Source organism: Sceloporus occidentalis, unplaced genomic scaffold, assembly GCF_023333645.1.
Source record: "Sceloporus occidentalis isolate IW3139 unplaced genomic scaffold, rSceOcc1.0.p SCAF_138, whole genome shotgun sequence".
Classification (NCBI taxonomy): domain Eukaryota; kingdom Metazoa; phylum Chordata; class Lepidosauria; order Squamata; family Phrynosomatidae; genus Sceloporus; species Sceloporus occidentalis.
The window spans coordinates 1,026,260-1,052,569 of NW_028317118.1; the positions used below are offsets into that span (position 1 = coordinate 1,026,260).

Consider the following 26,310-nt stretch of genomic DNA (forward strand, 5'->3'; position numbering starts at 1 on the left):
GTGCTGCACAGTCATTGCAAATATTTAGATGTCAGTATTGTGTCTAACCCAACTTTCCTCCAAAGAGGTAAGACCAACACCTCTCACAAGCCTATGTGATAGGCCAGGCTAAAGCAGTAACTGGTCCGGCGTCACCCACCCAATGAGTTTCACAGCTCAGTGTGGAATAGTTCCTACATTCAGCAGTTCAGCATGAAGGTATGTCCTGCTCGAATGTAAGACAAGATAGGTTTGTTGGCTCCCTTGAATAATAACAATAACAACAACAACAATAATAAACGCCAATAGTCCACCAAAATATCACTGTGGGTCAGTGAAGCATTTTGCAGTTCTTCCCCACTTAGGATGACCACTCAATAGCCTAATGATACCACCACTTGCATTTTTTTAACGTCTGTGTATTACTTGTAATTCCAAACTAGTATTTCGAAAATCATAACAAATGTGTCAGAAAAGAAAATCTAGAGATCCCCTTCAACACGCAAACTTTTATTTTTTATCCAACTCCTGCATTTCTTTCAACTGCCTTTTCCGTTCAAGGTTCTCTCTTGCTCGCTTCCTCTTCTCTTGCTTTCTCTTCTCTGACTCCTTCTTCTCCTTAATGACGTCACTGGTTTCACCTTTATAGAAAACATCGACCTTTTCTTGCAGAATCTCTCTGGCTTTCTTACGGTTCTGCTCTACTGATCTTGTCTGGTGGCACTAGAGGGAAAGAAAATTAATTTACTCAGGTGAGTGTAGCCTGCTGTATGATGAAAGTTTGAAAGGTTATTGAAGGCCTAGGTATGATGATACCAACAGATAACCAGTAGATACAAGAGCCAGCAAACGGTCCAAGAGGGCACTTGAGAAGGGACTGCAGAAGACCAAAATATTTATAGGAGCTAACCAGATGAGATTTCAGGGTAGAGATGACAAATGTCTTGTGGACATCAAGAAAGGAAAAGGTGACTAGACAATGCACTGCCATCTTTATCTGGACACCTTTATCTAGTGTGGAGGAGGCAAACTTGGGGGAAGCTAGGGTACAGCACCAGTCAGGTCACACTGTGCTAGAATCTAGAACAGACTCAAGTAGGTTCTTCAAGATCTGATCATACTTGTCACCTTCAGGGCCTCAGAAATCACCACCTGAAAGGATGCCTTTGTCAGCAGGTGAGGTAGAACTGCCCACCTTATAGAAATCTAGTTTCACTACTACTCAAAGCAAGGGTGAGCAACTGTGGCCCTCCAAATGTTGCTGGACTGCCATTCCCACAATCCCTTGCCACTGGCTAAACTACTAAGGACTGATGGGAGATGCAAGACAAACACATTGGGAGGGCCACAGCTCCCCACTCCAATCTAAGGATTACTACAGATACAGCAGAATGCAAAGATATAGCTTTGTTGGTCTATAGAATCAGTACACAGAGAGATCTTGTAGCACCTTTCTAAGGAATCAGGATGAGAGACTCCAACTGAAGTGTCTACCAACTCACAGCTCAGCAGAGCACCCAGTGATTCTTAGGAATGTGATGAACACACATACCTGTCTTATTTGGCCACATGTCCAGTCACATATTTTAGTTATTTGGGTCAAAGCTGCCTGTGTAATCATCTGGACATGATTTTTCATCAGGATTCAGCCTTACTTTTAAGGTCCATGTGAAATCATGTACAGATTGTTCCACACAAATCTTATTTGATTTCATAGGTTAAGGACTATCACATCGTTTTAGTACTTAGATATAATGCCATCAAGATAAAACAGGGATCCCCATGTACAGCTATGAAAGAATCCTGCCTTAATTCCATCACTGAACTGGAGAGTGATGCCACTGCCAGCCAGAGTTGACAATACTGGGTAAGACAGATCAATGGTCTGATTCAGTATAAGGGACTTGTCCATGGTCCAAAACACACTGCAGAAATCATCCAGTTTGAAACGGCTTTAACTGCCCTGGCTCAATGCTGTAAAATTCTGGGACCTGTAGTTTTGTGAGGCATTTAGACTTCCCTGTCCGAGCGCTCTGGTGCTACAATGAACTACAGTTCCCAGGATTTCCTAGCACTGAGCCAGGGCAGTGAAAGTGGTTTTAAACTGCAAGATTCCTGCAGTGTGTCTCTACATTACTAAGACAGCTGAGCTTTGTACAAAGGCAGATGTCAAATAAATCACCTTGACTACAATCCCTGAGGGAAGATGCTTCAGGACCACACAATTGCTGGTCTTATTTGTTGCTTGGCCTCCGGGTCCAGAGCCACGTACAAACTGCTCTTCCAGATCTGCTTCATTTAGAGGAAAGAGATTGTCGGAGCTCTTCTTGTTTGCTGGGATGAGCAAAGATCCAGGCCACCGAGGTCCTAAAAAATGCTCCTTTCCCCAGAGTCTCGGAGCTTGAGAGAAACCGCTAAGTCTGGTCAATGAGCTTTTCAACAGTAGAAAACTTGAAGGAGGCATTTAAAGAAACCCAGATTCACAGGCTCTAATTCTGAAGGGAGAGGGCAGAAAGGGATGGATTAGTAGCATTCAGGAAATCCGGCTTACTGACTAAATGCAACATTTACATGCATTTTATATGTGCTGAGATACATTTTACATGTATCAAAATAGATGTTTTCAGAAGAAAATAAAATTTCAGCACTTGTTTTTCAGAGAACAGAGCCATTTTCTATGATTCCACACACTTTACGGTGTCATATGTCCTGACTACGGAGGGAGATGGACAACTTCAGTGTGATGTGGAATGTCAGCTGTCCCTTTTCATTAATCCTGCTGACTTAGCATTAGAGTTAAGTTCCAGGGTAGATTTAGCGTCAAAAGAAATGATATCATGTCTGGTGATTTGACCTCACCCACTATTGTCAAAGCTTACCCATGTCGCCAAACTCCTGCAACATGAGCAGGGCTGCTAGATGGTTACTCTGCTACTACTGACCAAGCCTTTCCCAGCCCCTGAACCACAGCCAGAAAGGCACTATTTAGAAGAACCTAACATGCCAAAAGCCATCTGTATCTGAACGGCAGGTAAGATAATATTCTGGATTCCAGAGTATTACTCTTTCACTGCTTTGTTATAGATTGCTTCAGGGTATTATGCTCATTCTACTTAAAAGATATTTTTGAAGCACTGCCTTGAACTCTTCTCTTGACTCCTCGGATTGAAATATCACCTTGCTGGTCAGCAGTATAAGTTTATTTTGCAACTATTGGCTGCAGTGAATCTTTTTCTCAGGAAACGGTATACACCAACCTAGTCACAATTATCTGTTGTCAATGAAACAAGAGAAAATAAACCTTTCTTCAAGAAAATAAACGTTTAGAGCTTAAAGGATCCCTGTGAAATGTGGAAATTGTTGATTCATGGGACATGGAGACACTTCAGCATTCCCAGTGAGTCAAAACAATCACTTGGTGGCAGTAGAAACCAAGAGACAGTGGCAAATCTGGATCATAGTGCTTTGGAAAGTGCTGAAGAGCTCACCACTACTACTGTTTTGTTTGGACAAATGCATTCCCTAGTAATGAGTTGTGGGTAAACAGAGGTACTCTTCTGTTTTGTTAACATGACTCCAAATGCATACCTTTGGGATTCATAAAGCAAATCCCCTCTGACAAAGAAGGAGAATCACTTACAAATTAATAGGCCAAACAGTAAAACTCTTTTTCAGGACTGTTATAAGTTATAACTTGGAGGTCTACATTACACCTTTACATTTTCTGACAACACAGCAGAATGCAGAGTCAGCTACCTTCTCTTCCACGTATTCACTCCTCTGCTTTGCCCCTTCCTCCCATATATGCTGTAACAAGTCCCTATACTGAGTCCCTATAATGGGAGAAAGGCGGGATATAAGGAAACATTACATCAATAGGCCAACCATTCCAAATAGCTTCAGCTACAATTTTAACTTCTGTGTGTTTATGTAATTTTATACTGTTTTTAGCGGGTCGATGTCAATTGTCCCTTAATATTTTTTATTGCAGTGTTTTAAAACAGTGTTATTTCTCAGCCACCTTGGGTCCCTTTCTGGGGAAAAGGAGGCACAGAAACGAAATAAATGAATCGCTGAGAAGAGAGATGGGAGGGAAACCTGGACACTTCTGAAGTCTATACTGGCAAAAAGGCCGCAACAAGCCAGCCTGAGTACTATACTGGAATAATGAGATCTGAGAAACAAACCTGAGCTTTAAGAACATAAATCCTTCTGTTTTTGTCCATGTTTATGATATTCTGCTCTCTCTCCTGCTCCTGAAGAGCTGTCTCAAATGGTTTCCAGTCCAGAGTCTGCCTCTCAAGAGCAAAACCATCATGTCGGCTGCACCATGATGCTCAAGCTGCCTCTCTGAACAAGGACGGCCTTCGGAGTGAAAAGAAGACTCCTTAAGTGTATTTATTATTTGTTTCAAGGATTTCTATCCCGCCTTTCTCCCACAACGGGATTCGAGGCGGGTTCAAGTGCACCCAGGCAGGGAAAAGTACAATACAAACGACCCACAAGGGACAAAATCTGGCGTATTAATTCAAAGACAAACCTTTTACCTCCTCCTTCATTACACATTTCCCCCTCCAGCTTCCCTCCCTCTGCAGTGAAGTCACAATCCAAGGTTTGCCACCCCAGTTGCCAGGGAAATCAATGAGACCGGGAAAAAGAAAAGGGTCTGCAGCATGCCTTCTGCTGCAGGGCCTGCTAGGAAGACTCTGCTGCAGCACTGCAACTGGATGCTCCACCAAGAAGCAGATTTTGGCGGCGGCTCATCATGGTAAGGAACAGTGGAGGCTGCGCTCTCTTACCACCGCAGGGTTTACCAAATGGGAGGGCAGCACTGGAAGCTGCCAGGGAAAGAAACTCCTTCCTGGCACTATTCTGTCGCCTCTGTTACCTCCAGTCTTCCCAGTGATGCAGTCTGGCTGAATGCATCTTCCCACTGGCTTCTACCAACCTTGTTGTTGTTGGATACAAAGCTATTCTGTCGAACCGGTACACAGAGATCTTGCAGCGCCTTTGAGACTCTCTGAAAGGAAGAAGGTGGCAGCAGGAGCTTTCCTAGACTTCAGTCCACGTCTTCAGATAATATTTACTATACTGTAATATACTGTAGTATATTTAGATATAGCCATGTTAGACTGTAGAGAGATCTTGTAGTCCCTTTGAGACTGACTGAGAGAAAGCAGTTGGCAGCAGCAGCAGCAGCAGTCCTAGGCTTTGGTCTAATTCTCCGAGGAAGGAGACTTAAAGTCTAGGAAAGCTTTGGCTGTCAACTTGAGTTTGTCGTTGTTAACTAGCCTTCAACTATACCAGCCTTTCAGCCTCAATGGATGGCAGTGGCAAACTCTTTGAGTTCCTTCCTCCAATGCACTGGTTCCCAACCTTTGGTCCTCCAGATGTTTTGGACTCCAGCTCCCAGAATTCCCTGCTGTTGGTCAAGCTAACTGGGGCTTGTGGGAGCTGAAGTCCAAAACATTTGGAGGACCAAAGGTTGGGGAGTCACTGCTGCAATGGGTTCAAGCTTCCCCAGCTCTTCCCAACAGCCCTATGAGGTAGGCCAGACTGAGAGAGAATGGCTGCCTCAAGGCTGCCCTGGGAGTTTCGTTGTCCCAAGAAAGTGAAGCCCTAACAGCCCCCATCCCTGTCTTTCTCTGGCAGCCTCTCTTACCTATTTAACTCTATGGCTCCCTCAGACCAGGCTTCGTCCCCAGCCTTTCTGCGCATGCGCTGGCACGCACACACAAAGCAAACGACGAAGGGAAAAGTGTGGCAACGCTAAACTTAATCCCAATAGGGCGACGGGAGAACCCGCCCACGCACCCCGCGAACCAATCACAGAGCAGGACCCCTGAGAGACGTCATGCTCCTCTTCCAGCGGCGCGAGCCGCGGGAAGACCAATGGCCGCCACAAGCCTCTTGCCCCGCCCATTTCGGCCACGCGCATACCCCCGCTCCCCGGCAGCCAATAGGGATGCGCCGTCGGCTCCAGGGCAGCCAATCCCGGCCGGCGTCGAGCGGCTCCCCGAGCCTTTGGCGTCGGCCTGAAGCGCTTCGAATCTCAACCGCCAATCCTGAGGCGGGAGAGGCGCTTGTTTACAGGCTGCGGTTTTCCCCGGAAGGGAGAAGGGAGCGCGGGGAGCTTTCCGCTCCTCGCCGCCGGAAAGGCCCGCGAGGCGAAATGCAGGTAAGGCAAAAGAGGCGGAAATACCTCACAAACAACGCTCAGGTTTCGGGGAGGGGGGGCCTCGCCGCCCTAATTTTCACTCCCGGCCACGCCCCCAACTAGTCGAGTAGCAGCCGTTTGAGCCAATAAGGAGGAGGTTTGTGGTCTGAAAGGAAAAGGGGGAGGGGAATAGAGTTGTTATTTGAGAGCCCGGTCCTGAGTTCGAATCCTGCCTCAGGCCCGGTCTTCTGAAGTGGCTTCGGATTCCAGTTTTCCTCCCAGGCAGGGCTGTTGGGAGGCTGAAAGGGGGAAAGGCCGAGGCAGGTATGCTTCCTTGGGGGGTTGGTTAGTAATAATAATAATAATAATAATAACAACAACAACCTCTTGGGTCTTTCCAAACAACATCCTTTCCAGAAGCTCAAAGGAGCATAGAATTCTTCTTATTATTATTTCTTATCTCTCTCTCCCCATGGTTAATAATAATAATGCTAATAATTCCCCATGAGTGATAATAATAATGCTTGTTAATAAGAGTGGGGGGGGGCTTCAAAGCCTTCTGTGTTGGTTCTTTATAATAGAAGCTGCTCTGAGTGTTGGCAAAGAGAAAAGTGAAGCCCTGCTGGTTGAATAATAACAGTAATGTGGTTTATAATAGGGGAAAGGTATCGGGTGATATAAAAGAAGTGACACGATAAAGGAAATGGTTGGTCAAAAACATTTGCAAGACCATGGCTGCCCATTTGTTCCTTGTAGGCTTCTATATATAGTCAGCTCTCCAGAGCCACTGGTTTGTTTTATGCATAGATTCAAGCATCCATGGCTTGGAAATATTCAGTATATATATATATATATATATATGTATATATATTCCAAAAAGAAAAGCTTGATCTGAGTCCCAGTTCTGGGGAAAGAGTGGGATCCGAATAAATATGCTATGATATGGTTTTGCCATTTTTGATAAGGGGCACCATCTTACTATTGGTTGTGTTTAATACGACCTGAACATCCATGGATTCAGTGTTTATGGGGGTGTGGGTCCTGGAACCAAGTGCCAAATGGAGATCAAGGGCCCACTGTATTGGGCTGTATGTTAGAGTCATGACTCTTTGGTTCCTCCACACATTTTGGACCTTTGGAACCCAGAAGCCTGACCTACCATGACCAACAATAAGGGCTTCTGGGAATTGACCTCTAAAGTACACTCATCCTTCTACATTCGCTGGGGTTAGGGGCACAGGACCCCCACGAATGTGGGAAAACCACAAATAACAAAACCACCATGTTTTCACCTGAGAGAACACCTCTCTAGGAACCTCTAGGTCCTCCAGTGCAACTCTGTGGTCAACATCTGCCAGACGTTAACCATAGAATTGTGCTGGAGGAGCTGCAAAGGCCTAGGGGAGTGTCCTCTCTAGGAATCTCTAGTGCAACTTTTGCTTCAAATTGACCATAGAGTTGGCTGGAGGACCTAGCTATTTCGAGAGGGAACATATGAATAAAATCCCTGAATAATCAAGTCCGCAAAAGTCAAAGCTGCAGATGTGGAGGGGTGAGTTTAGCTGACAAGCCAGAGGTTCCTAATCCCTGGTATCCAGTAGCAGCTAGGACTTCATAAGGTTCTTAAATATAATGGCTAGTTGTTGCGCAGATTACTGCCTGACGTTCTCCATGTTGCTTTGACAGATACAGCCAGGGCAGCAGATTTCTTATAGGCATGGTGATGCTTTCTCTCTTTTTTAGAGTTGTTTTAGGTATCTGGGTTTTGTTCCTAATGGTTCCTAAATCCCCACCAATTTGTGCTATGTTAACCATGCTAGGGGATCTAGGTTGTAGTACAAATAATTCATGTGCCAGAAATTGTGGAAAGGAAGAAGTAGGTCAGGCATCATGTAGCGGAAGCATGTTAATTCCTGGTTTTTCTGTATGGATTCTTCACAGTGGAGGATTCCTCTTTGCTGATAATGTGGAGTGCCTCTTTTTTGGATCCTGGCCCACTGGTCAAACGAATGCTTTGGGAGGCTATTTGGCCAACATGTCGTGGGTCTCCATGAATTGTTAAATTGTCCCGAGGAAACTGAGTCTACAAAATGTGTTTGGAAATGAATAAATTCTTCCAAGAGGTGTTGGCTGTTCAAGGCAATTTGGTGGGGCTCACTGTGGCCTTCAAGATATTGTTGGATTTTAATTCCCCTACATTATTCTAGCTGTGGTTAGAAATGATGGCATGAAGTCCAACATCTGGAGGGCCACATGTTTCCCAAGCCTTATCTACTATGTTGCAGACGAGTGCTGCTGAATTTGCACTCTTTGGTAAGAGTCTCATTGCTTTTTTGCTGTACTTTTGTTTCCATCTAAGCCATGAGCCCCCTTTGGCCTCCATGTTGGGAGAAACATAGGATATACATGGAATATTGGTGAGTGGATGTTGGGGAAAAAAGTGAATCAATAGTCTAACTTGGGTCAAGAATGCTTAATTTTTATGCCACATGTATTGCTGAAGTCATTTTACAGCTTAGAAGATATTCTTCTGAAATTTTAGGTTTTGAAAATACTGCAACATAGCAGGACTCTTGGACTGATTCCATGTCTTCTAGCAATGAATCTGAGTTCCTTTTATGACATGCCATCTTATGTTTTCTTGTTTTGAAAGGATATCCGCAGTCTTTTCAGGGATGAGAGATGGAAAACATCAGCTTGGTAAAAACTGAACAAGAGACGTCTTCTGTGGACTCTGATGCCAGAAATGATTATCACTTAGTTAATACCAGGTAAATGTGATAGCTTCAACAGTGTGTTTATTTAATGTATTTCTTAGCTGAATGAAAACTTCCCCAGGTCTGGCTTCCAAATAAAATGTATGCGTAGGTATATAGCTGAATAGTAAGTATTGCTCATGTATGCAGGCTCTAAAATGAAGACCAGGAGGACAAGTCCAAAATCTGAACAGTATGCCTAAAATAGAAAGTTTATTACAATTCTTGTTTCTTTAGTGATGTTTGTGAAACAGAGAGGTTGCTTATTTTATGTCTCTAGGTCTTGACAAGGCTAAACTTATCAAACAAGAAACCTGCATCAATACACAAGACCATATGTTCATTCATGTTGATGTGGCATTTGTTTTCACTGGTTTTAGCAATGTTTCTTTAAAGGTCTGGAAATCCTTCAGCTGATTTGACAAGTATTGTTTTCTGTGGCTTGTTCCGTCTTGTGTTCTTCAAACAGAGTGGATTTTGCTCTGGTAACATGGCATTACAGAGCCTGTTCTATGTTTGATACAGAATTCAATATTTGAGAATGAATCCACGTACTTTTCTTCCCCAGAAGCAGTCGGTTGTCCAGCCCAAATGCTATCGCTGATCTCTCAGGGAAAACTGGGCCTTCTGTAATAACTACTGAGGCTAGTCTGTTGGCTTCTTTCATGCAAGACACTCAAAGCAGTGAAGACTTGGAAATACTGAAGAACTGTGAAGTATGGAATAATCTGATTTTTAAAACTGTTTTCTCAATGATTACAAAGGCTTCACATTTATATAACCCAATAAAAACAGTCTGCTCCCAAAATCTGTGTAATAGTTGACACGTCAGCTGTGATGTTCTTTTTAAAGGAAATGTGTATTAATTTTTGTTGTTTGCTGTGGATATAATCTGTAATGTCACACTTGTGCTGTATCACAGTAGCCCTATAGCCTGGCCCATATGAAATTGCTTTATACTAAGACAGACCATTGAGCTTTCTAGTCCCAAAGGCTATTGGCATATGATAGTTTGCTGATGTCTTGTACAAGCCCTGCCAACTGAGATCCTTTTTTTGGGATGCACTGAAATGTCCTGTAGTGGGTCCTTGGTATCCATGGTGTTTGATTCCAGGACCCCATTTGGATACCAAAATCTGTGGATACTCAAATCTCATTAAATACAGTGGCATAGCAAAATGGTGTCTCTTATATAAAATGGCAAAGTTGAGGTTTACTTTTTGAAATTAATATTTAAAAAATATTTTCAAGCTGGGGATGCTTGAATCTATGGATAAAGAATCGGTGGATGCGGAGGGCCAACTGTATATGCAAAGCATGTAGTTTGCTATTGAGCTACAGCCCTTCCAGGTGTGTCAGGACAGCCTACCAAGTTTCAATACATCCACCCATGCTTGAGAACCAGGATACTCCATAAGTTAGTAGCTGTGAAACTATTATTAAAGCTGCTGCAACTGCTCAAAATGGAATGAACAGTATCTGGTGCCACTTGCAAATGGTCATTCAAGGTGTTGGGTGCTATAGGCTTGTATTTCTCAGTTGCAGGCTACTGCAACACTAGTCAGTTCTAGCATCAGTGCTTGAACTGACTATGCATGTATCTCATCAGCATATTGCACTAGGCTTCTGCGTTATGTGACATATGTTTGTGTAGACAAGGAGACTGAATGAAGGCATTTTCTGTCTCAAAGGGCAGTTTTATGAGATGAGACTACTAAACAACTTGGGAGATGTCCTCATTACATGAGACATAAGCTGTCTCCGGAAGTAATAAAACTGTTAATACTGAGAAGATAAACACTATTTTATCTCAAAATGTATTTGTTTTAATAGACTAAGTGGCTACGATTGTTCAGACTGGTGGAGAAGCAATGCCAAGAACAGATAATTGCCCAGCAAAAAGTGTTCCATCATCAAATCCATGTAAGTATTTTAGTTTAAATTATCACATTAAACTAAAACAGGGGCTGTCAAATATGTGAGGTTGGTATCCCTAGGGAGGCATGGACAGCTGCTAGAGGTTTGGATGTGCCTTGTCTCTTCAGACGTCCTATTCATGAAATTGCATCCTCAGTGGTGGAGTGGTGTGTGCACATCTTCAGTACTCAAAGGTACAGCACAGAAATGTTTGTATACTATTCTGTGTTATGTATGTAGTCTGTTCATGTATGTATACAAGCACACACACATCTCCACCAACTTTGGATACCACTTAGTTCATTTGCTGAAAATAGCTCTATCTATCAAAGCTTGCACCACAAAGTCTTAATGTTAGCCTCAGTAGTCTGCAGTGCAGACATCTTGGTTTTTTTTAAGGATATGAATGAGGCAGAGCAGTTGGGTAACAGTCTAGATTTTTAGAACACTTCACTTTTCTGTATTTCCTGTATTATGAACCAATGTTACACCTATCCAGTGGTTTGCCCCCCCCCCCCTAAAGTTATGAAAATTGCTTTATAGTTGTTCTACACTAATTTGAGGATACTGCTTAAACTATTTTGGTTTGGTGTTTTGCATATGAACATGGGCCCTGGCTGTGTCTGAGTGTGTGCTCTTTTTGTGTGTATGTGCAAAAGGAGAGATGAGCAATTGTGTTCATTTTAGGCTGTAACAATACCTTTCATTACCAGAGTGCTTAATAGCAGCATCAATCACTTTATTTGCACTCCTTTTCCCCAAGACTGGGACTCAAGGCAGTTTATGTAAGAAATGAAATACAAGTAAAACTACATGCAGTTTAAAATATGCAAAATGATTAAAATAATATTAAACTATTAAATGACATCGTTTGAAACATTAAAAGTAGTACAGCATGCTAAACAAATAAAACAATCAGTTACCCCGATGCTTGCTGGAATAAAAAGGTTATCAGTTGTTTATGAAATGATAACAAGGAGGGAGCTAGCTTAGTTTTGCTAAAAGAGGGTTTCCAAGTCTGGGAGCAGCTACAGAGAAGGCTGTCTCTTGTGTTCCAATCGAATGTTACTGTTTAGTTGGTAGGATTGAGAGAAGCCTGAAGTTCTTAAAGCTTGGACAGGATCATTTAGGAAGATACAGTCCTTCAGATAGCCAGCACCTAGGCCACATAGGGCTTCATAGGTCATAACCACCAGTACTTTGAGTTGAACTTGGAAATAGTCTGGCAGCCAATGAGTTTTATCCAGTGAGTTGTGTACTACCTATGATCAGCTCCCACTAAAAATCTGGCTACAGCTCTTTGGACCAGCTAAAGATTCCACATGTAGAGAACATGACACTAAGCCGTCATGTGAAATTCTTCAAATGAAAATGGTATTTGGGTTCCAAATTTGCTCCATTCTAAGACCAAATACTGCTGACATTATGTTGTATGTCAACGTATATTTTATTTTTATACTTTGCGTTAGAAAATTTCTCATCTTTATATCTCATAGGAGTACTCAGATTTGGAATAGTTTTGTAAGCTTGATTCCAGAGAAAGAATCCAGCTACAACTGTTTATAGAGGCTCTGTCCCAAAGTAGCGTAGAGAACATGACAGACGTCTTTGTGGGAGAGCCTTGGTGCATAGTTCTGTTGAGCTATACAGAATGTAGCATTATAGAACTCAGCACTGTGCAGCTGCTACTGCAATTGTGGCTGAAAAACGATTTCTGTTTTATCAGTGCCAGATACTGAGAGATGGGGCCTGCACCAGAAAGAAGACATTCTAAATTCATGCATGTAGGCAGCAAACATTTTTGCTGACTAGATTACCAGATGCTTAGGGTTTTTCTAATTTTGATTGTAACAAGTGAACACTGTTATTTGGCATATACAGTCTGGCAGGTTTATAATCATAATTTTTGGGATTTACTTTATTTCATTAATAACTGAATGTGACACCAGAACCCTACCTCTTAAGCTAGGCTGTATCCTAGCTGAACGATTTCTGAGGCACTGCAGATCAGGGCACTGGGGAATGATAACTGCAGCACTCTCATGTCTGCAGGGCATATTGAGGCAAGCAGCTGCAGCAGGATCCTGAGGGGTCTCTCCAGCTCCTTATCTCCCTCCTTGGGAGTCTTTAAACAGAGGCTGGATGGCCATCTGTTAGGTATGCTTTGATTGAGAGTTCCTGCATTGCAGGGGGGTTGGACTAGATGGCCCTTGTGGTCTCTTCCAACTCTATGATTCTGTGAACACACCCTGTGACTGGGAGAGTGCTGTGTCATAATTTCCCAGCGCCCAGATCTGCAGAGATTTATAAACTTCAGTTGGGTCACTGCCTGGCAAAGGTAGATTTTTGAGGGGTAGCATTGGCAGGAGCAGCTATGATGACGAAGCAGTATCATCATAGTTACACCTGTTGATACAAGATCTCAGCCTTAGTTGTCTTTTCTTAGCAGTTCACATTTTTTCTGAATTCCTGTTTCATAGTGAAATCAAAGTATAATAGCCTATTTCTGTATGTGAAAATGGATTGATACATTTGATATGTGCATATTTGGTAAATTTTAATATTTACATCCTTTTGGTTACTGTTTCTCCCTTCCCTTTCCTGATGGTCCTCTCCACTAATAGTAAGCAACAGTTCCTGAAATTGAAACAAATAACAGAGGTATTGTTCTTTTTTTGTTCTTTCCCCTTCCTGTTTCCTCCTTCTTTTCTGTCTCTCACCCTTTGTCATTCATGCTCTTCTTTCTTTATGTGTAGACATCTATGATCACTATGGTGTTGCTGTGGAGAGGTCTTATTGTCACTAAGGGATGCTTGCCAGGGTTGTTTGTTTCCAGAACTAATCCCATGTGCTGCTAATGCACAACATTTGCCTGTTTCAAACTTGGCAATTGTTTTACAAACCCACTGAAGTTCATGTACATCATCCTGAAAATACTATTCGTGTCAGAACACTTTCTTGGGGTCAGAGGGTGCTTCTATATCTTCAGCTTTTCGCAAAATTGAAATGTTCTCATGATTTGTGGTGATATGGAAGAATGCTGCTAATGAAGTAATCATAGTTTCTGCTAGATATTGGTCAGGCTGAAAAGTGAATGTTTATGTTTATGCTTGACTGATTCCTATGAATCTAGGTAAGTGACTTTTTAAAATCATGGTGCTTAGAAAAGAAAGAAGATGAGACCACAATACTTCATATTTAAGAAGATGCTGTGAGTGCTAAATCTGACTCAGCATTGTTCTTAAATATGAATAGCTATGTTTTTGCCAAAGCCTTCTGTTTTCCAAGTTTTAAAAAATGTCAAAAGTTGCAGCCTTGTTAGTATAATTATATTTCCTGCCTCTCTCTGCGGATCGAGATAAGCTCCATTGAACTTGGTAGGGCTTAATAGTTGATATGCATGCTTGATATACATGCTTAGAATCTTATATATGTATCAGGTAATCACTAGTTTTGAGTTTTGGGAACCAGCTAGAGGCCTGTGATATTTCTTGATAGGTTTGAAGGTTGTTTCTCCTCTTTCAGCTGCTGAGCCTCAACTCAGGAGGGAAAAGGGTAGATAATAGGATAGGACTCTGAACTCTAAATATGTGCAAGTCCCTTATTGGCTATTTGCAAGCAAATTGGGAACGGTTAGTGGTTTGGTACCCTCTAAATTTTGCTCACAAATTTCCTTTAAGTGTCATATTGAAAAAGCTGGACATCATGCCTTAAACCATGTTCCTAAATGCTATGTTAGATCAACCTTGGAAGGCAAGTAGCAATTATTTTTGAATATGGGCGCTTGCCAGACCAACACAATCCGCAGGTTGCCTTGTTTCACTTAAGTATGCCTGGGATGGTAGTTGTTTTTTCACTTTGCATCTAGCTACAATACTGCATTAGATTTCTAATATAGTCTTAACCAAGCAACACTGAATGTGCACACGCATGTGTCTCAGTAGTAAAAGTGGAACAGTTCTTTGGATATTCATTTGTGTCTCATAACATATTTCCGCATGTTATGTCTGTATGTTGAAAAATCTTATGGGAGTTACAGTGAAAATAACCAAAGTTAATAGTTATTGTGCAAGATCTGAGATGCTTTCCATTTTTAAAAAAGATGGCTCACACTTTTATTTGCAGCGCATACAGAATGAAATCAAACACTTGGTGAAACTGCAAAACCAGAACGTGTGTTCATGCACCAAGCAAAACTCTCCAGTCAAATTTAGGAACGATTTCACTTCATTAGAAAGTCAGATGGGGTTGCAGTCCAAAACATTTGAAGAAAATGAGCTCTTTGTCAGCCAGCTCAAATCTAGCAGCTCTGAGAGTCGTCCAGAAGCTTCAGCCGTGCATCAAGAGTGCCTTGCAAATAGTGTTTCTACGAGCAGTGGGTATGGCACCTGTTCTGCTGCAGAACTGAGTCCTAACAAATATAAAGACGTTCAGATGGGCATGGAAAACACAGAGGAGATTACCAAAGGACAAGACAGTGCATCATCACCACAGGAGGATTTAGTTACAACCAGTATTCCTAATAAAAGAGAGAGCACACAAGCAACTGTAGAGCATGGTCCGTCAGTAAAGGATGATACAGGTTTTCCTGCTGAATTTGTGTCTGAGATTAATGAAGGTCAGTGTGGAAAAACAAACTGGTAAGTAGCGGACCTTGGGTCATTAGACTTATATTTAGAATTAGTAAGTCTTTAGTTTGTCCAGTTCCCAACACCTGTAACCTGTTGCCAACATGTGCTAACATGCTCGTAAAGGTGTATGGGTTCCTTGCATTCATCTGCGGTTTGGCATACGTTTGGATTCACTTAGATTTTTATGTGAAATACTGTTACTCATTTGACAAGATGTTTACATATCGAAAAACCTTTCCTGTTTCTTGAAAATTCGTCAGGTTTGTGTCAGACAGGCAGCAACATGGTTAACATTTCTGTGCATTGTTAACCTCTGTCCGTTTCAAAATCTTGATACAGCCTGCCCTCCGCAACTGTAGGCTTGCCATCCACAGATTTAAGCATTTGCCGACTGCAAGCCCATTGTTGCTAATGGCCGCTTGGCATCATTAAAAACCGTGGGACTTAAGGTCCCACAGTTTTTTCATCTGTGGAGGGGGTTCCGTTCACAGATAAGAAGGGCCCATTGTACTTTGTGATTTCCTATAGGTATTGTACACTGGAAATCCTGGAAGAGTACAATGCTCATGGGAATGTAGGAAACTGCCTTTTACGGGACAAGGCTGCTGGCATCAAAGGAATTCTACAACAACTGGAGCTGTTTTCCAGAGTTTCAAACAGATTTTCTCCAGATTTTCCCCCCTACCTGGAGATGCCAGTTAAACCTGGGACTTTTTTCATAGAAAGCATAATATGTTGAGCCCCCTCGCCAATGAATTGTGTCCTCTTTCTATAGTTAATATATGTTGTCAAAGAGTTTTATTCTGTCAAAGCTGTCAGTCAGTGGTACTCCAACGTTTTACCTTTTGGATGCCGCACCCTCCCCACTCGACATAATATATGGATAAAAATGTTTTGTTTATGTAGTGTGCATATTAATTTGCACATTCATGTATATTCATATTTTAACATTTAATAAAGAAATAACATCATTCAAATCAGAACAGTTTTATATAAGTAAAGTCACTATTTAACTCAACGCATGTGTAAATTTTACATATAAAATGTTTGGGGGGAAGAGGGGTGGATCAGGGCCTCCATATCTTGCCCCATTGTTTGAGAGTCACTGCTGTAGAAAGAATTGATCAGTGATTTCTTTTGGTCTTGGGGTGAGGAATTAAACATGTAAACTGTTGGTCATAAGTATGATGAAGCACTTTTGGTCTTGATCAGGTAGTCTGGAGGCAGTTGCTTCACAGGCGTCTGTCTGTAGTCCTCCTCTAGTGGAGCTGTAATCAGATTTTGATGCCCGCTATTTCTGATTTGTTTTCTTTTGAAAACCAGCATATTGCAAATTGCTTTTCAGACTTCATTCAGTTTGCCTTGTGGCCTTGAGGACTGCTTATCAAGTAACCCAAGTACCATCCCCACCCCTTAAGTATACTTTGGGGATGAGAAAACAAGTCATATATAGTTTGGAAACTAAGCATTATGCTCTTAAAAACTTCTACTTCAATCATGTATAGGATTTGCAGGTTTTAAACACAAATGATATATTTTTAATGCTCTGATATACGAACAACCACACTGTTTGAGGAAGGAATAATGATTTGCATCTTCTTTCCATCTTGTTGCTTTCTTGGCAACGTCTTTTGCCAAAAACCTCAATGTGTAAAATTAATTTGGTGTCCAAATTTCTTCCTCTAATCCTCTAACAATGTATACAGGCAAAGATAGGTCAATCTTTGCAGTGCTTAGTAGAGCGTAACTATAACTTGCAATGTTGCAATGACATTTTTCTCTGCTTTCTTTTCTTTCCTGCAGCAAACCATTAACATCATGGGCTCAAAAGATGAAACAAAACCAGCTGAAAAGGACAACTATGGAAGGAGATACACATCCTGTGCAAGGAGGAGAACAAATGCAGACATTAGCACTCGAAAATGTAAATGAAGTACCATTCCTCATATACCCTTTTTGCAAATAAAATTCTGTAATTGTTTTCATTCAACAGACTACTTGATTTGGGCTGCACTTCCACACACATTTACTGCAGAGTGAACCCCCTTGAACTCAGTGGAAATTACATCTGAGTAAAGATGCATGGATTATGCTACATGTCTCTTTGAGATCCAGAGGGCCTTTGTTAAGCTGTGGCTGGGTTGGAGAAATGTGTGCTGAGCAGCATCTTCAGCTTCCTTCATTCCTCTTTTGAACAGCAGAGAGTCTGTTCCTCATCCATTCCTTATTATAGATAGGTTTTGAAATCTTACTGTCAAATGTGGATTGTTATATGGACTGGAGTGCTGCTATTCCAAATTTCAAGCTTTTAAAGTTTTTTGGATGCATGGAATTATTTGCATGGTTTTGTATATTCTGCCCACTTCTTGGACTGGTCAGTGACTGTTTGAGCACTTCTGTTTATTGCTGCCTTAAGTTACTACCCTATGCACATTTAGGGCCCTTTCCCCCTACCCAGTTGTGGCACTGTGATTCCACTTGAACTACCATGGCAACATACTGTGGAATCATGGGGTTTGTAGTTTGAAACCATGGCAATTGCAGTGGAATCACAGTGCTGTAATGGTGTAATATGAAAGGGCTGTTGGTGGGGAATTAGCACAATGGAACTCAATGGGACTTTGTTCTGGATAGATGTATATGGGATTGTACTGTCAATGAATCTTGACAACTTTGCATTACCAGCCATAGCTAATGACACTTTTCAGTACTGCTATTTTGCATGGTATAAAACTTACAATGTTTTAATTTATTTATTGGTTTACAAATCTTTGGTTCCCCCCCCCCTTCTGTGGAATTATAGACTAATCATACGGCTGCTGTTCCACCGTCGTATACTTTTTACCTCAGTCAACCAGAAGGAAGCCAAAATTCTTTAGTGTCTGATACTTCAGGTATAGTCAACTACTAATATTTTACTTTTTTGTTATTTACATGGATTAGGGGTTTGACTTGGTATAAAGCAGCTTCATTCCAGCTCACTGGAATGAGCTGCAGCAAGCCATGGATGGTTTCAAATAAACAACACTTAATGGTTATTTATGTGTTGGTTGAAGTGAAATGACAAACACTGGCTAAGTAAATGTAGAAGTCAGAGTTTCCAAACTCACTTGGAAACGAAGATGTTTGGAGCGTGCAAGCATGAAGCCTGGTGCTATTCATTCTTGTTGCTCTTTACCAGGACTGAAAATCGTGCAGTCTTTTAGAATCCCTCAAGCTATGTGGGGTATGGCTGATGAGAGTTGTAGTCCAGCAGTATCTGGCGAATTGTGCAATTACCACGCCAGTTCTAAACCATGCTTTAGTGTGATGTCTGATTGTGGCTATTGCATTCAATAAAGCTTACTCTTTGCTAAACCTTTTTTTATATGTGATGCTACCCACCTCAGAACTTTAAGATCAGGCTGCTGGAAAAATTTCAACTAGTGGTTCTTGGTCTCAAATTTTGGTCCTCCAGAGTGTTTAGACTTCAGCTTCCAGAAGCTCTAACCAATATGGTCAAAGTAATTAGCTACATAGCAAGTTGCACAAATATTTTATTTTGCCCCAGGCACTATCTGCTTGATTGGTCAGTAAAGAGAGGAATATAGATTAGCTGGTTTTTTTTATAACTTTGATTTATTTTATTAATCGAACGTATTTCTAACTGTTTTAAATTTTCATGCTGGTTTATAACAGCCAGGGAAGCAGTTGGAGTACAAGAAACAGGGATTTAGATGGACATCATGCTGAAATATTGCTAATCACAAATATTACTGTACTTTCTTGATGCTAATTTCCCTAGTATTTTCTGCAGTATCAGTATATTCTCTTTTGCATTATTTCATGTCAAACCTTGTTTACTGATGAAGCATAACATTTCAGATGAGTATTTCATAAGATTCTGAATGTGCATGCATAGTATGAAAAAAATCTTAGGCTTCTTTTCTATAAAGAAATCAACTTTGAAACATTTTTACTCTTTAGGAATGACATACTGGAAACTAGATGAGAAGAACATGTACCACAGTTTGCCTGAAAACTTTGGGAATGAATTTAGTATATTGCCAGCAAAGGTGTCCTCGGAGCAGGTATCTTTTGTCTCTGTTTGCATTGATGGGTTGCTAGATGTTCAAAATTGCAGCTTGTCTGTTCTCTCACGAACAATTGATATGCATTGACATGTAGATATTACTTTAAAGTAAGTCCATTTGAATGGTATTGGGGGAAAGATGGCTATTCAGAAGGCTGTAGATAGATAGTTTTTGTTGTATTTAATCCCCTCCCCACACTGCCATCCTCTTTTCCTTGTGTTTTGTGTATTTTTAGATTGTAAGCCTGAAGGCAGGGAAACATCAAATCATTTGTAAGCTGCTCTGGGAGTCTTTTGGTTGAAGGGCAGGTTATGAATGCTCTAAATAAATAAAGGATTGTTAAGCTTTTTCTTGAGAGCAGTGTGGTGTAGTGGTTTGACTTTTGGACTAGGACTCTAGGAGACTAGGGTGTGAAGCCATACTCCTCCATGGAAACTCAGTGGGTTTCCCTGGGCAAGTTACATTCTCTCAGCCTCAGAGGAAAGCAGTGGCAATCTATTTCTGAACAAATAATGCCAAGAAAACCCTATAATAGATTTATTGTTAGGGTCACCATAAATTGGAATTGATTTGTAAGTTCATTTTGGCGTCTTTATATTAAATATAATAGATGTTTTGCTTGTAATAACAGTGATCTTAATTGTCTTATTTTTAGTCTTCTGGTGATGAAATGAAACCATCATCCTTAAAGGATATTTATCATAAGAAACAAAGGGAAAACCAACAGCTTGTAGACTGGAACTTTTCCCCACTGCAATCAACTCATCCTCCTGAGGTAAAGGTTTCCGTGTTAGTTCTCTGTGTTGGAAACTTTCAGTGTTTCCTCCTATTAGAGACTGGTCTTTATGTCCCAGACTCCAAAACACAACTATGCCTAAGGAGTAGGTCTTTGTGAAAAACATAATAAATTGTACACTGTGAAATTTTTCGCAGTGTCAGATTGTCCTCTCTTCTCTTGTTCCTTGATAAAATCAGGAGTACAAGACAGTGTTTATTTCATGTATCTCAATTATTTGATAGCATGACTACCAAACATGACTTACTTGACAAAAACACTAGTGGCTCCTCATTCAAGTGGAAACACAGAAACTAAATGTAATCAATCTAAGAAATGGGCAAAGACCTATTTGAGACCTGCTGCAATCATGCAGTGCCATGCTCAAGTTTTGCCCCAGGCTTTCTCTGTATCTAAGAAATCTCTGCAATGATAGAGCCAACATCGCTGGTCCACCAGAATCCATGAAATCTAAAGCCACTCAGTTCCCTTGGGATAACCCTGGTTTGGACCATAAAATTACAGTACTCAGAGTCTTCCAAAACCATTGAGTTTTGGGAGGCATGGAGACAGAGAAAGCTATTGTACTTTTCTGCACTGGCCATAGTAGACCAGCAGGGTTTCCTAAGTGAAGGCTTGTGCACTACACAGCCCATGCCATGTTATCATAGTTCTTTCTGTAACATAGTTCTGATCTGTATCATAGTTCTTTCCTCTCTTCACCCCCTGCTGTATTTACCAAATGTCAGCTATTACTTAACACCTTATGATTTCCATGTTACCTGTCTTGGTAGCAAAACAAAAGAATCTTTCCCAGGTACTTTGACTCTGATTTTCTATTCTAGTTACTGACATTTGTTTTACAGATCCTGACCCTTGACCCAACGCTGCATATGAAACCAGGCGAGCAGAATCCAAGACTTCCTTTGCACACCTTCTATGGCACTGCAGAGAGGGTCTCTTTATCTCCAGACTCTATGGCAGATCCTGCATTTTTCATGTCTTCAGACACAGATACATTTTCCCACATAAGCACAGTTACGTCACCTCAGTCTGTCGGGTCGCCAAAATACACTTCCAGTACAGTACCTTTGGACATGGATGCCTGGAGTAGTTGCACCTTCCAGAATGAAACCAGCAAAGCAATAGTAAACATGGAAGACGAAGACAACTTAACACTAACTCCATCTTCAGCTGTGCAGTCCCAAATTCCATCTGACAACAGTTTGCCAGAATTTAGTGTCTCAGTAACATGTGCAGAAGATCCTGTGGTGTTCTCCAAGTAAGGCAGTCATGAGTAAGAACGTTGCCTTTCAAATAAGTATTTGGTATTCAGAAACTTCTGCTTTGCTGTTTTTCCTGAAGGATTTCTTAAATCACATCAAGTCATTAAATGCTATTGCAGGCTTTTCCTGGTACACTTCCCATGAATAAGAACTGCCTTCTAGTGATTAGGCTGGAAAGGCCATAAATGTTATGTGTAATAAAGAAGAATTGGAAAACATTTTGATGGCCTAAAAAGTGTTCCCCCTCCCCAATTTTCATTTTATTTGCAAGGATGGGTTTATTTTGCAAAAACTGTAACTGGTTTCAGATTGGTTTATGTGATTTGTCAAAGACCATATGAGGAGAGCTGAGACTAAGGACTAAATTAGATGTGCTGGTGGTAGGCCTGTCTATTTAAACCAGGGGTGGGCATGGATTCACCACCCCCTGTACCCATTGCAGACCATAATAACAGTTCCAGAAATGTAAAACAAAACTGGAAGTCGCCAGTTCTTCTTTTAAACCAAAATCACAGTTCCTGGAGGATGTTATTTTGGAGGTGGGTGGTGGTGGAGAATAGAGAGCCTGTGGCCTTAGGGGCCATACTTGGCCCACCTCAATTTAAACGCAGGTCTGTCCCAACTGTGTGTGCCATGAGTGTTCACCTATTTTTGAATAATAAAAAGATAGAAAATTAAAGGGAGCAGATATGGTGGAGGACAGTGCGTATTGTAGGCAAGGTTCAATAAATATTAATGGTGACTTGCATGTGCTAGTAAGGCGCTGCAGTATTAACTATACCTTTCCATGTAAAAAAACAGGATCAGGCAGAATTTGAGAGAAAAACATGCCCGGCATATTGCTGATCTACGAGCTTATTATGATGCAGAAATTCAAAGCTTAAAGCAGCAGCTGGAAATAAGCCATAAATTATCTTCTCAAGACTTGAAGAAAATCAATCAAAATCTTGTTGACAGGTAATAGCTTAGTTTGGAAAAATACACACAATTTTGCTTGTTTTTTTGAATTTTGAATATGTATGGCACATACTGGTGAACATACAGCATTATTGTATAAATTTTAAGATGCCAGTTATTTTGAGGGAGGGGAGAGAGAGATGTAGTGCTGGTTTTCAGATAAAGAGTTGCTCTAGCATGAATTTCCATCTTTCAAAATAGATTAGTGGTTTATCTTTGAAGCTAGATGTGGGGAGAACTTCCATGGTTATGCTGTGATTGCACATATATGCTATCTTGCTAATTTTGAGGACAAGAATACTGAAGCATTGGAAACTATACTTGCAGTGTCTGGGTTCAAATAGGTTTCCGGTGGAATTTCAGCCATTTTTGACAGTCGGCCATGTAAAGAAAACAGTCTTCCCCCCGCCCCCCCCCCCTCCCCCATGTAATGCTTTCTAAAATATTTTTCTAAAATTTAGATGTGACCATTTGGAGGCGGCACTGAATGAATCTAACAATCGCATGCAAGATCTTGAAACTAAAAATAACACCCTGGAAATGGAAGTGGTAAGTTTACGTTATGGCTGAATTCATGACTGAGTTCGTTTATATTAAACAAAAAAGTATCAAGTGACAACTCCTGCCTCATCTCTCAGTTTCTTGAATGATTTGTTTGTGTCACAGCCTGGATCCTGATATGGCACAGATCATCACTTGCGGAGATGCTCAGTTTCTTGTCCATGTGGATCCCTTACACACACATACACAAAATACATCTTGCTCTTCATAAGGAAAGCTCATGTTTCTAATACAAATGATACAATATAATGAGTGCAGGGGAAATCTCATCACTACAAAAACAGACAATTTGGTGGAAGTATCTATTTACAAAGAACCGAAAAATGTCTTGCTGTTTTTATAAAAATTAAACAACTGCACACAGTCTAAAGGGCATGATATAGGAGAGAAAAGTTACCGTATGAGAGGCAGTGGGGAAGAAGAATTAGTAGAGTGTGTGGGGACTTAAGCGGGATGTGCACACACATTGTAGTATCTTGTTGTGTTTATGTGCGCACCTGTTGGATGAATGAAGAAAGGGCTCTAAGGAGCTCTCTGAAAGTCCTTTGCTAGTGATCTGGCCACACTTGAATGGGAAAACTCATGGCTTTTTGTCCATAAGATGTAATTCTGTCAAAAATAAAAATGGAAATTTATTTGGCCACTGAATTGTCTTGAATCTGGTACTTCAAAATATTACAATGGTTTCTGCTGACAATTTCAAAGTAGGCATCCATTAAATGCACACCTTCTGTGACCCTTGCCTTATCTGTGTTTCAGACAGACTGGAGGGATCGCTTCTGTGCTGTCAGCAATACAGCGAAGGCCTTGCAAGAACGCATTGAAGAAATGCGAACAAGCAGCAAAGAGAAAGATAACACCATCAGCCGTCTGAAGAGGAGGCTTAAAGATCTAGAGGAAGCATTTGAGAAGGCCTACAAACTGTCAGATAATAAAGATGCCAGGTTAAAAGAAGAGAACAAGATGTTTCAGAATGTAAGTTGGAGAATGTAGGATAATATTATATTTGGGGACTGTAGAAGTATTGATTAAGTTCAGCTAGAAGATCAATTTGTGATGCTAAATGCTTCAGAACATCCTTTTCGAGGTGTTTCTTGATGAGGTGAGTTCTTAATTGAGGTGATTGTACAAACTAATAGGAACCTTTCCCTAACATTGATAGTTATGCTACTCCATCATGGAATGCCCCTGCACTGGTATTATAGCTCTCTCTGCTAAAACAAATGTACCTTTGTATTAGGACTCTCTCTCTGTAACAGCATATGGACTTCAAAGGGACTGTGAAAAAAAAATGTTATTCTTTAGCTCCAGATGGTTAGGTGTTGGTTTTCAGCACCTGGGAAAACAGACCTTCATCTCTGCCTACTCATTTTCTTTTTTGTCTCTAGCAGCTAAATAGATGATCTCAAACTGTGTTCCTAGTTTTTCTAAATGAATTCAGCCAGAGATAGGCTAACATTAATTATAGAAAGCTCAGTTTATTTAAAATCTATTTTGTGGATTTATCTCATACTAGTTTTGAATAAAGTTTCATAGGTTATCTGCCTACCTCTCCAGTTGTTGAAATCTGTAGTATTGTAAAAATTTATCATGTCCTAACACTTATTTGAGTGCTTCCTATTCATCATAGTGAAGCAGGGCTTTAGCCCAAAACCTTTGATATTGACAATCTGATATTTTAACTTTCCTTTTATGATAAGTTTTTGGTGTGAAAATAAATCAATAATTGACATGAAAAGCATATTTGGTGAAATTAAATTTTAGCTATTTGGACTGCTACTTCAATGATTTATAGTGTGATCTTTTTGTAGCTTTTAGGAGAATATGAATCCCTTGGGAAAGAACACGAAAGAGTAAAGGTGAGAATAAACTTTTGTGTTTACCAAAATGGTCTTAAGTGGAATTGACTTATATATGAAATAGAGAGATCCAAAAACTGAAAAGGAGCTTCAGGATCATGAAGGATGTACTACAGAGGTACACTGAAGTATTAAAAGAAACTCACATGTGGGGTGAGGACAAATACGTAATTTTAATACTTAGAAATAAGGCTTTTACAGTGGTGCCTCGGGTTACGAAATTAATTCGTTCCGCTGTCAATTTCGTAACCCGAAAGGCTTTCGCAAGCCGAATCCCCATAGGCGCTAATGGGGAAAAGCCGCGATTTGGTGTGAAATCGCGCCGAAAAGCACCAAAAGTTTTTTCGTAACCCGAAAAAACTTTCTTAACCCGGAAAATTTTTTTTAAATTATTTTTTTTCGTATCCTGAAAATTTCGTAACCTGGGTATTTCGTATCCCGAGGTACCACTGTATTTGCATGCCAATTTAACAGGATCAGGTGTTATGCCTACCCAGTGGTCAGGCACATAGACATTGCTGTACAAAAAGCCTCTTACACACTGATCCATATTATTCAATCTATAAGGTATCCCAAGCAATAGAGCAGGAATTCGGCGTGCATCAACTAAAGCAGTCTAGAAGCTGGGAATCACTGAGAGAGGCACTCTTCAGAAGAAGCTAAAGTCAAATTGGATTGATGACCAGATAAATGCAATTTGCATGTACAGTCTTTCAAGATTAGCAGCAATACCATTTTGGCATTGACTTTACACTATGTGTTCTTTTCTTCTTTCTCACAGGATACTTTAAATGTCACAGAGAACAAATTGCTGGATGCACACACTCAGATTTCTGACCTGAAAAGGTAAATGTACCATTCTCTGGGAGATCCTCAACAGGCATCTGAGAATGTAGGTTGTGTCCCATTGGTCAACCAGGCGATGCAAGGAACTAATGTAGAAGAAAACATTTACATTCAGATCATATACAGGATTTGTTCATTTTTGTCTCTTTTACTCTAATCAATAAAAATCCACAGGATTTCAGTGCTTTGGAGCTCCTGGTCCAGGCAGGGAAAGTGAAATTGATTGTGCAGAGCAGATCTGCACTGCTTGTTCTGCTTTGTTAACACTGACTGGCAGATAAAACTTACTTTAGATCTTTATTTTTAAATAATATTGTAAAATGTTGTCTTTGCCTTCTGCTTTAGAACAGTCTCAAAACTTGAAGCCCAAATCAAGCAGTTAGAGCATGAAAATGTGCTTAAATTTCGTCATCTTGCGGACACCCACTTCAGAACATCTTATGCTAAGTAAGTGAATAGTTAATATGACCTTAAGTGAAATATTCATGTCTCCTGAAACTGTATTGATTGTAA

The 26,310-nt window shown here is 40.7% G+C and overlaps 2 protein-coding genes across 10 annotated transcripts in view; one reads left to right on the forward strand and one right to left on the reverse strand.

The window, feature by feature from the left end:
- Positions 1–474: 474 nt before the first annotated feature.
- Positions 475–6,070, reverse strand: MTRFR (mitochondrial translation release factor in rescue). 6 transcript variants are annotated; one of them, XM_089499599.1, is made up of 5 exons: positions 5,642–5,827; positions 4,928–4,999; positions 4,167–4,344; positions 2,162–2,474; positions 475–702 (listed from the first exon to the last, which is right to left on the reverse strand). In XM_089499599.1, the coding sequence occupies exons 4-5, from the start codon at positions 2,441–2,443 to the stop codon at positions 490–492; spliced, it is 495 nt and encodes a 164-aa protein (XP_089355725.1). In that variant the 5' UTR covers positions 2,444–2,474; positions 4,167–4,344; positions 4,928–4,999; positions 5,642–5,827; the 3' UTR covers positions 475–489. The 6 variants fall into 6 exon arrangements, with proteins under 6 accessions (XP_089355725.1, XP_089355726.1, XP_089355723.1 ...); XM_089499600.1 differs by lacking the exons at positions 4,928–4,999; positions 5,642–5,827 and adding an exon at positions 5,920–6,070; XM_089499597.1 differs by lacking the exon at positions 4,928–4,999.
- MPHOSPH9 (M-phase phosphoprotein 9) overlaps positions 5,997–26,310 on the forward strand; it is a 28,354-nt gene continuing 8,040 nt past the window's right edge. For 2 of the 4 annotated variants that reach the window (XM_089499593.1, XM_089499594.1), the window contains exons 1-16: positions 5,998–6,157; positions 8,790–8,907; positions 9,461–9,608; positions 10,726–10,815; positions 14,935–15,449; positions 17,244–17,364; positions 18,244–18,334; positions 19,407–19,510; positions 20,169–20,288; positions 21,155–21,570; positions 22,376–22,531; positions 22,993–23,080; positions 23,852–24,067; positions 24,904–24,951; positions 25,733–25,797; positions 26,143–26,244. In XM_089499593.1, coding sequence (XP_089355719.1) covers positions 8,819–8,907; positions 9,461–9,608; positions 10,726–10,815; positions 14,935–15,449; positions 17,244–17,364; positions 18,244–18,334; positions 19,407–19,510; positions 20,169–20,288; positions 21,155–21,570; positions 22,376–22,531; positions 22,993–23,080; positions 23,852–24,067; positions 24,904–24,951; positions 25,733–25,797; positions 26,143–26,244 — 2,369 coding nt within the window. In that variant the 5' untranslated portion in view covers positions 5,998–6,157; positions 8,790–8,818. Of the gene's footprint in view, positions 6,158–8,789; positions 8,908–9,460; positions 9,609–10,725; positions 10,816–14,934; positions 15,450–17,243; positions 17,365–18,243; positions 18,335–19,406; positions 19,511–20,168; positions 20,289–21,154; positions 21,571–22,375; positions 22,532–22,992; positions 23,081–23,851; positions 24,068–24,903; positions 24,952–25,732; positions 25,798–26,142; positions 26,245–26,310 lie in introns of all 4 variants that reach the window. The other 2 variants (XM_089499596.1, XM_089499595.1) reach the window with 2 other exon arrangements.

Coding starts and splice junctions, on each gene's coding strand:
- MTRFR (XM_089499600.1), bottom strand. CDS start 2,443: ATGCCTCCTTCAAGTTTTCTACTGTTGAAAAGCTCATTGACCAGACTT. Junction 703..2,161: donor CCTCAGGGATTGTAGTCAAG/GTGATTTATTTG, acceptor CTTTCCCTCTAG/TGCCACCAGACAAGATCAGT.